This window comes from Myotis daubentonii, chromosome 3 (genome assembly GCF_963259705.1).
Source record: "Myotis daubentonii chromosome 3, mMyoDau2.1, whole genome shotgun sequence".
In the NCBI taxonomy this organism is placed as follows: domain Eukaryota; kingdom Metazoa; phylum Chordata; class Mammalia; order Chiroptera; family Vespertilionidae; genus Myotis; species Myotis daubentonii.
In genome coordinates, this window is record NC_081842.1 from 156,151,000 (window position 1) to 156,161,807 (window position 10,808).

The window sequence follows — 10,808 nt, forward strand, 5'->3', positions numbered from 1 at the left end:
TGTATGCACACACATTGAATAATTATACAGTTTTTATTAAAATACATTTCATTTTCAACATGGAGCTATCAGCTGTGAATGTGTGTATACTTGTTTTTGGACACCTGTATGTTAGGAAACACCAACCTTTAAGGGCCATACAGAGTGACGCAGGAATGGAAGAAGCAGGATGACCAGAGAAACCAGAGAGTTTGGGGGACCCTGGTATGGGGGGTTGCAATCCAGAAGAAGTTTCATCAGAGAGGCTGTTCAGAGTGCACTGGAATGGGGTCAGCCAGGAGAGACTTGGTGTGTGATTTCCATGGTGATGGAGGGAAGCACACTGAGTGATTCTTTTCTCTTTTTTAAAAAAGTCTCTATTGTCGATAGTATTACAGATGCCCCCCTTTTTACCCACCCCCCATGACCCCCCTTCACCCGGCTCCCACCCCGCCCCAGGCCTTCACCACATTGTCTGTGTCTATAGGTAAGATCTTTGGTTAATCCCTTCCCACCCGCCTTGCCTCTGAGATTCCTCAGTCTGTTCCATGTTTCCATGCCTCTGATTCTGTTTTGTTCACCAGTTTATTTTGTTCATTAGATTCCTTGTTCGTATATTTTGATTTTTAGATTCAATTGTTGATAGATAAGTATTTGTTGCCATTTTATTGTTCATAGTTTTAATCTTTTGTTCTCTTTTGAAGAGAAGATGCAGCAGGATCAGAAAAAAATACTGGTTTTCTCTAGGCAAGACCTAAAGGGAGATGGCAGTGAAATGGCAAAATTCTTAGCTCTTCTGTGCCTTCAATAAATACTTACTGAGTGCTGAAAGTTTGGCTGGGACCACTGACCGAGGGCCTGTTTCTTCTCGGTGAACCTCAGACAGGCATGAGCCAAGTAAGCCCCTGCTGGGGGCATGCGCGGCCTCTTCAGCCCGTCCTGGCGCAATAGCGCGGCGTGGCCGCCAGGGGGCGCACCCCTCCCCGAAATTACCTGCGAGACCGGGGGCGGGGCCCCGGGGGCGGGGCCTGTGACCGCTTCCGACTTCCGGAAGCCTCGGTCGCCGCGCGTCGCCGTCATGGCAGCCGAGGAGAAGGACCCCCTGAGCTACTTCGCAGCGTACGGGAGCAGCAGCTCAGGCTCCTCGGACGAGGAGGACAGCAGCGAGCCGGAGGAGACGAGGCGCGGGGCTCCGGACCCGGCCCAGTCGGCGGGCGGCTGTGGGAACAAGAAGCTGCCGGGCCCCGACGAGCTGTTCCGGAGCGTGACGCGCCCGGCCTTTCTCTACAATCCGCTCAACAAGCAGATCGACTGGGAGAGGCACGTCGTCAAGGCGCCCGAGGAGGTGAGGCCCCCGACCCCGCTCTCGGGTCTTGGCCCCGGCCTCCGCCCTCCCGAGCCGCCTCCTGGGGCCGGAAGTCCGTCCCCCCCCCCACCCGCAGTCACCCCCCGGGGGATGCCGCGCCCCCCCCCTCCAGCCCCGGGAGCCCGGGCCCCCTCCCCCGCCCGGTGGGTGTCCGGTCGGACCCGCAGCCCCGCCCGCTCGTGAAGAGACCCAGACCTCCGCGCTCGGTGCCCCTCGGGCGGGGCCAGGACTAACGGTGGTGACTCCCCCGCCCCCGCTGCAGCTGGTCCCCGAGACCGCTCCCCCCTGACGCCGAAGTGCCTGCGGTGCTGCCTCCAAGACAGTGTCTGCTGCAGCCGCCGGAAGGGCCCGCCTCGGCGTAGTGTCTGACACGGGACTCTGCTTTGGTAATTAAAAAAGTTATCAGCTTTCTTCGTCTCTAGGGAACCCTTTGGCTTTTCACGTAACGGTACTGTGATTTGGATGGAAAAGGAAAAATGTATCTTTAAACTTTAAAAAAAAAAAAAAAGAGAAAGTCGCCCTGCACAGTCTTGGAACGGCAGGCAGGGAGGTGCATGCGCCCCGCGGACGCCCGGCGCCTCGGTGGCTCACGGCGCCCCGTGTGTTTGCTCCACAGCCGCCGAAGGAGTTCAGAGTCTGGAAGTCCAACTGCGTGCCGCCCCCGGAGACCTACGCGGCGGAGAAGAAGCCGCCGCCGCCCGAGCTGGACATGGCCATCAAGTGGTCCAACATCTACGAGGACAACGGCGACGACGCCCCGCAGAGCGTCCGGAAGGCCCGGCTCCTGCCGGACGGGGAGGAGACGGTGGAGTCGGGTAAGGGGAGGCGGGGGTGATCGGCACCTTTGGTCCCGGAGGTGGTTCAGGAAGATGGAGGTGCTTGATGCAGTTTAAATCCAGCGAGCTAGCAAATTGATTAGGAGAGTCTTTGAATACTTTTTACTGTGGGTTTTTTTTTGTTTTGAAAGATAGTATGTAGTCAGCTGCGAAGCGCTGCTGTCTCCGCCAGCAGTATTTGCTCTGTGTTAGAGAAAGAGCACACATTATTCAGGCTGTGAGCAGTGGTTCTCAACCTTGGCTGCACATTAGAATCACCCGGGAATCTTTTTAAAATCCTGATTTCTGGGCCTCATCCTCCGGAAATTCTGTTTCTTTGTTACTAATGTGGTGGCCCCACCCCATAACAAAGAAACAGAATTTCCGGAGGACGAGGCCCAGAAATCAGGATTTTAAAAAGATTCCCGGGTGATTCTAATGTGCAGCCAAGGTTGAGAACCACTGCTCTCTAGAGTGAAATCTCTGATATCTCAGGCAGTGGTATATGGGGGTTTATGACGGCTTATTATTAGAACAGCGGAGTTAATGCATGGATTCCTTCTTGTGATTGCAGTTGTGAAGGCTTCATATTATATGAAAGGGGTTGTGGTTTAAAGCGAAAATTAGTGTGACAAAATGAGCTTAATCGGGTAATACTGTATAGTCATTAAAAATAGTAATGTAATGACCTAGTTGTCTTGCCTTCATCATATCATAATTTCATCTCTTTTTTTTCTTTCTTTTTTTAAAAATATATTTTATTGATTTTTTTACAGAGAGGAAGGGAGAGGGATAGAGAGTGAGAAACATCAATGAGAGAGAAAAACATCGATCAGCTGCCTCCTGCACGCCCCCTACTGGGGATGTGCCCACAACCAAGGTACATGCCCTTGACTGGAATCGAACCTGGGACCTTTCAGTCTGAAGGCCGATGCTCTATCCACTGAGCCAAACCGGTTAGGGCATAATTTCATTTCTTACTTGGACTGTAAATAGCCACAGTAATCTCCGCTGTCACACTTTTAATTACCCACTTTCATCCTTCACACTGCAGCTAATAATGTTAACTTTCCAAAAATCATCCCTGATTATGTAACTCACCTGCCCAATACCCTTCAGCAACAGCACAGAGTCAAAGCCTTCTGTGACGGGCTCTGCCTCTCTCTCCGCTCTCATTTCACCCGGCCCCTTTCCAGCACTTTAAGATCTTAAAATTCAAAACTGAGTGTGCCGTGCTATTTTATAGTTCCACGCCTTTCAATATATGTTGCACCGCAGTCTGGAATGTTCTCTTCCTCTTTGGCTGGTAAACTCATTTATCCCTTAAACTCCCTCTAACTAATTTTCTGTGCCTGTGTATTCTAATGCTATTGATTGCACTTACCACCTTTTATGTGACTAGTTATTCACAGTCTGTCTCCTTTATGAAAATGAGTTCCTTACACAGCAGGGTCCAGATCTTATTTATGTTTGTTTGTATCAAAATTTGCAGGAGAATACATCCTAAGTACTCAGTGGACAGTTGTTGGACTAAATATTTTGGACTATCATTTTAATGAAAGGGTGTACCATTTTTGTTAAATAGATTTCTGATCATCTTCCCATAAATCAAAGGCAACCATGCAGAGATTTTTGATTGTTTTAAGAGCAAGGGTAACCAACTGGTAGTTCTTCAGTTTTTATTCTACTTGGCTTTTTCATTTCTTTCACTGATTTCCCAATGCGTATTAGACATCACCAAGGCACATCATCAGTAAATGCATCTTTTTGAAGATACCAGATGAAGGGGGCATTTAAAATCCCTCATATTGTATAGTATTTTATATCATTAATAATAACACTTTTGCATAAATACTCTTTAATCTTTACAACACCTTGTGAAAATGTGGAACTGAGAGCTTGTGTGACATGTCCAAGGCCACAAAACTAGAAAATGGCATGCTCTGAGGCAGGCACCTTCACAAATTCAGGTCTTTAAATGGAACTGACGCTTATTAAATTGGAATTTAGTCTTTGTATATTTTTCGAGCTAGAGAGTGCGTAAGAAATATTCCATAGGAAGAATGGCAGCAAGGCCACTAGAGTTGACGGTGTAACTGGGGTGCCATACACAGGTGCTCTCCTTTGTTCCTCTGTGGAAAAGGCGAGGATTATATACCTAGGACACGTGGAAAGAATTTCCTTTTTTTCCAGCTTGCCTATTGAGTTCAGATAGAAGGAATTCCAAATATGTGACAGACTGCTATTGCCTTAGTTATTTTCTGAGCTTTTGATCATGTGATGGTCCTCCATCAGAAAGTGAATGTTGGCAATATCAAAAAACAGAAGGACCCAAACACACTCAACCAGTTTAAAGCTGGATCACAAGATTGAAAGAAAATCCTGAAGTCTATCTTCTTATAATAAATACCTTCCTTTAATTCATAAAATATCTTGTATTAAGTTTTTAGATTATCACATTATTGTGCTTACTTTTTCTTCCCATTTTCTGCCCTTTTGTCCTTTTTGCCAGTTAACTTCTTCCAGATATTTTAAGAGGAATTGGGAAAGGTTCAAAACTGGTCATTGAATCTTGCTATTTATTAGCACCTCTTGTTTAGTGATTGTAAAATATAGATCTGTAAGGCGCTTAGATAATGAATTGTAGCTTTATTAACAATCATGCAAGCTTAGCTCACGTAGCTAATGCTTTCTTTTTTAATTTAGAAAATTAGCTTGTATTAATAATTTAAACTTATTTACTTCTGGTGACATGAGTTCCATAATAGAAAAATTGTTTTTTTACTCTTGCCTCTGTAGTATATGGCACAAAGTCGTAAAGCTGATGAAGGAACATTTCAGGGTTTTGGAGTTGTTTTTTCCTGCTCTGGTTTTTAAGGCAATGCCCTGTTATGTCACTAGATGGCATTAGCTCTTCTCATATCAGTGATAACTTACTTTTCCAGCCTCAGGAATTTGTGTTTTTGTTGTTATTCGGTAAAGGCGCTTATAACAAGTGGTGGATTAAAAGCAGAAGTGTCTTAAGATAATCTTTTTAATATATGTTAACAGATTTTTCTAGTAGAGTTACAAAGTAACTAATTTTTATATTAGTACTGAAAATAATCTCTAAAGTCAAGCATGATGATAATTAAACTCCAATTAAAAACCATAGGCTTGGTTTATTTGAGCTGTATATTATTTTACTTGGTTTGTAGAGCAAGGATCTTCGTGTATACATAATAAACTACTGATTAAAACTTTGGTTTGTAAATTCCTGGGATGATTTGTTAATCTGAATTGTCTTTTATCTTACCATCTACATAAATCCATAGTGCTTTATGAAATGTATGAATAACATTTCCATGCTATGTTTGAAGATGAAGATGAATCACCTTCTCTTTATACTAATTATTGCCCATATCAACAAAGGAAATATTCTGAGTATGGTACAGTTAGCAGAAAGAAATTGAAGACTTAAGGTTTTAACTATATTTCCTCTATAGTTTTATGATCTGATATCATTGGCTTCCAAAATTTTTTAATATAAAGGACCCTTTCAACATCAAAATAGTTTTTAGACCACCACGTGACAGTTGTTGAACTTTGAGTATCTGTTGTTGATGGAGAAAATAAAGTCAAAAGTTCAATGAATTCAGTAATGTGCTTAAAATAAATTTGTATTTTGTAAATCATATCTTCTACAAGTTATTTATTCCATCTATGTAGTGTTCTTAATATAAAGCCACACATTTGTTCAGAGAAATGGGAAATTAGCAGCTGGTCTGTGCTACCCTGTGTTTTATTGAAACATGTAGTTGGATTTTTTTTGTTGTTATTTTTCTGTTTCTGTAGTTGGGTATTTTAAGTTGAAAAAAATGGTCCACTTCTCATTTTTGACATATTGTCAAATTTGTAGGTACAGACATTAAAAAAGTTATAGAAAACATAGTTTTAATGTAAGGTTCTTCTCCATCCTCCCTCTCAAATTCTTCACAATATGAAGGAGGAAAGATGTCTGTTTTTTTATTACCATTGGAATATTCTCACCCTGCTAGGAATGGGATAGTGAGGTAAGGGGAGTAGAACTAACTACATAGGACATAATTGAAAATATAGTTTCAGTGAAACATCTACCTGTGAGTGATTTTTTTTAACTGCAAAATATAAGGAGCCTGGGGATGAGATAAGGAAGTTATTTGTTTGGTGGGAGAGGGGGGAGTTAAAGCAGATTGGAAGGGAAAAAGTATCTGATAGCCATTTAAATAATTTTATGTTGAATTGATTTGTGTGTGTGTGTGTGTATGAAAAATAGTGTGTTCCATTTGTACAAAGTGTAGATTATATATTTGAATACATACAACATAGCTGTGGAATACATGGGAATAGCTTTTTCAGAACAAATCTGATTTTTGTATTTTACCTTAAATACAGCACTAAAGGGTGAATTTTGTATAACAATTGAAAAAAAACCCTTTTTTTACTTGCACTTTAAAATCAGAATTTTAAAAGTTAATTTTTGGTTTTTTTATTGGGAAACTTTGAAAGGAACATTAGTTGAAGCTAGCTGATGATATTATTACAAAGTAAATGAAATTGTAATGCTTTTTAAAAATTACTGATTGAAACTCTTTCTTTCCTGTTTAAAGATGATGAAAAAGATGAGCATACTTCTAAAAAGCGCAAAGTAGAACCAGGAGAACCAACAAAGAAGAAAAAGTAGAAAACAACAAATGACAGATTTTGAACTGCGAAACTTCTTGATGAAATGGTTTTTTGGGCAGATAAGTTGATATTGTAAAATATGAAATATCATCTCCATGAAAGTACCTGTTAATAAGTTTTGCTGCAGGAACTTTCCACTGTAAAATTCACTTTTTATTTAAAATTTGTATGTATTTAAAACTCAAATGGTGACTTGTGATTGTGAAGTTGACAACACTTAGAAGCATTCTTGCTTTCACAGAAGTGGTGACATGCTTTGAGATTTCTGTCAGATGTTGACATGCCAATGTTCTATGAACCTTTTATAAAGGAATGTATTTTTAAAGTAAATATAATGTAATGTACTGTGAACTTGTAGGGTGCTTTTCAACAGTGTTTGTACAGTGTAAATAGATCATGGAAATAAAATTACTTATTCAATAGTACTATTACTGCATTACATTAACATTTGAATATTTATGACAGATACTCTCTTTGCCATGTGATGTTAATAGTAGGTATTACCATTTAGGGATTTCCTCCTGTGTTCCAGGTGCTTTGTACATACATTATCTGTGATCCTCAAACAGCCTAGTAAAACAGGTATAGTAGCCTTATTTTATAATAAAGAGTAACATCCAAGGTTACACAGCTAGTGAGCAGTGAATTTGGGATTTAACTCACGACACTTGAGCTCTAAAATCATCACGCTAAACCATCTATCCGCCAATCAAAATTTAGGAACTGTGATTGGCATCTTTTCCAGGTACCCTTCTGTGGTAGGTAGTGGAGATCCTCTCCTCACCTGATTGTATTGCACGTATCATATATGTCTTATATTGTGAAAATTCATTGATTTCCCTGTTACATAGTAAGTTTGCTGAATACAAAGAGTTGCCAGATATCAAAAATAAAAATACAGGACACACAGTTAAGTTTGAATGTTACATAAACAACAAATAATGTTGTAGTATTGTAATATTTAAAACCTATTTATACTGAAAATTTGTTTACCTGAAAATCAAATTTAACTGGGTGTCTTATAATTTATCTGCCAACCCTACTTGTACATGTTTTCTCTACCCAGCTCCTATTTTAATGCTTGTATATAGTAATAATCAAGAAAACAAGATTGTAGTCAGGAAGATAATATTTGATTTGACTTATATGGTCAAATGTAGTGCTGTTATTTGTAACATTTTGAACAATAAAAGGAAAAACACTGCATCAGTCTTTCCATGATTCTTAGGCCTGTAAGAGACAGTGTTAATTACAGGACACACTGTATTCAGAGTGTCAAAGACATTAGTTTTGAAAAATCCCCAGTCCAATTGTTTCCCCCCATACCGGAAGCCAATCTTTAAAAAACTATAAAATTTGTTTAGTTGGGAACATGATCAAGTAGATTAAAATTTGTGTCATTAAAAATATACCAGCCATGATGTTTTTGGAATAAGCAAGGAACGTAACAGTATGATGGTTTCTAGTATGTCTCAAACTTAAAAAAAACAAAACAGTTCTGCAGCTGCCTATCCTCTAGGTTTACATATGTATGAATCCCAAAATTGAAGTAATTGACAAAGCAAGAAACTGTTTAAGGTTGAAGTCTTTGTATGTAAATAATTTGGAGGGGGATGGCATCAACTGGTAAAGCTTAACCCAATGTGGCACCAAATTAAATGGGATTATAATTATGAGGCAAAATGTATAGTCTGAATGCGTGTATTGGTGGAACAGATAGCTCAGAAGTTGCTGAAATATTACAAAATTTAAAAAATGACAGCAGCCAAAACCGGTTTGGCTCAGTGGATGGAGCGTCGGCCTGCGGACTGAGGGGTCCCGGGTTTGATTCCGGTCGGGGGCATGTGCCTGGGTTGCGGGCATATCCCCGGTGGGAGATGTGCAGGAGGCAGCTGATCGGTGTTTCTCTCTCATCGATGTTTCTAACTCTCTATCTCTCTCCCTTCCTCTCTGTAAAAGGTCAATAAAATATATTAAAAAAAAAAATGACAGCAAACCATAACCCCACCAAAAAAAAAAAAAGCCCATCAAGCCACTCTCTGAAAATCTTTTAAACCTTTTGTTCCACTCCCATTGGTTTAACTCACAGCTTATACCAATTAAGACAGAAAAGCTCACTACAGCAGTCCCCATTGGTGCTTTAGGCCTCCTTTCTTTCTTTCTTTTTTTTTTTTTAAGCCTCCTTTCTAAAAGGTAACAGAATTGAGAGGAAACATACTATTCTTTTTGGAGGGGTTGTATGTTTCAATATTTTAGGACAAGTAGTGGCCACACTTGGGATATTAAGCAACTTCTGGGGATGGGCATCTATGATACATAGGTCAGGCTAGTTTTTTTGTGTGTGTGGTCAGGCTAGTTTTCATTTGGGAGGGGGAAGGGAAGATAACAAGGAAGGTTAAACATTTTGGAACAGTTTCAGCCGTTTGTATCTTGAGTTTCTTTTCAAAATATGGCCAATTAATGGGAAGGGAGATGGATTTCTTCACCTTCCACAGAAATATCCCTGGTTGGAAAGCAGACTTTTTCGTGGCACTTTCTACATCTGTCACCTCATTAGAGAATGGATTCTTTACCCCTTCAGAGATGTTTTGGGAACATGTTTGCTTAGGGTGTCCATGTGGGTTCTCAGGTAAGGAGCTGCTTAGTTTAGCTCGTGAAAATCCAGTGAAAAAGCTTAGAAAAACCCATATAGGTAAGAAAAATCCTCTAACCAAATTGCTTCCTTGTTAGATAATCAAATCACTTGATCATTCTGATTGTTTGCTCATCTTTAGGATAAGGAAGTTGTATCAGGCATGAAGAACTTTTTTGTATAAGGATAAAATTGAGAAAAGAACTTAAGCATTTTTGGGTCATGTTTTAAAATTTAAAGTGTAAATAGCCTTATAGAGCTTTGTGGAAAACATTCTAATTGGAATCAAAGAGCATTGTTGAGAAAATCGACACTATTTTTTAGCCATTAAAATCATTTCCAAATGAGAGGAGGGACAATTAAAATATGAATGAACTGATGCAGCTTTGGACATGACCTACATATATATAAAACATGTTGCCACGTAATTGAGATACAAAGCCCTACCAGAGATATTTGAAAAATGTGATTATTTTATAGATATTTGAATGAACTTGGCAACTCAACTTGATAGGTCAAAACTGATGAATTTAAATTCACAACTGGATTTGAAATGTATCCTTGGTGGAATTTTGGATTTTAGAGTTTTGTATCCATACAGAACTGCTCCCCTGTTTTACCCTCCATGATCACTTAGTATAGGAGTGCCAGGCAGACAGTCCTACAAAAAGGTGTGAAATTCCCAGCAAGTGTTTTGTTGAACTTTTCATTAAGTTCTGAAGCTTTCTCTCCTTCCACTTAGTTTTCCCAATTTGAAGCATGGCAAATTTTAATGCAGGAGAAAAAAAAAAAAAAAGATACCAAGAAGCATTTGTATGTACTGCCCCCAGAGGTAGAACTTTCAGGCTGTTTTGTTTATTGATGAGCAATGCCTGGCACATAGTAGGCACTCAATGTAACTGCTAACTGTTGATGGTAAGCTGAATTCCTCACCCCAGGCCTAGGGGTGATCCAGCAGACGTTTGTGTTTTCAGTTATATGTGCCAATAAATCTTGACAGTTTAAACCAATTTGAGTTAAGTTTTCTGTCATTTTCCATCAAAAACATACCAATTGACATGAAACTCTTCTTTCTTGATTTTTCCCAGGTCCCCATGCTATCCTGGTTCCTGTCTCTGTTTTCTCTGGCTCTTTCTTGGCAACAGTCCTTGAATGCCAATGTAGATTATATAGTTCCTTTCTCATTCTCCACACTGGTTCTTGATTCCAGCCAAGTTTTGGCCCCAGATTTGCATATCCAACTGTATATTTCCCCTTGGTTCTCAAAGACCCCTCACATACCAGATGTCCAAAACCAAAGACTGTGTCAAAA

General features: G+C 40.3%; 1 protein-coding gene across 1 annotated transcript; it reads left to right on the top strand.

Annotated features, from left to right (window-relative positions):
* The first annotated feature begins 1,006 nt into the window (after positions 1-1,006).
* Positions 1,007-8,144, top strand: C3H1orf52 (chromosome 3 C1orf52 homolog). Its single transcript, XM_059689007.1, has 3 exons — positions 1,007-1,324; positions 1,962-2,160; positions 6,789-8,144. The coding sequence occupies exons 1-3, from the start codon at positions 1,058-1,060 to the stop codon at positions 6,860-6,862; spliced, it is 540 nt and encodes a 179-aa protein (XP_059544990.1). The 5' UTR covers positions 1,007-1,057; the 3' UTR covers positions 6,863-8,144.
* Positions 8,145-10,808: the final 2,664 nt, after the last annotated feature.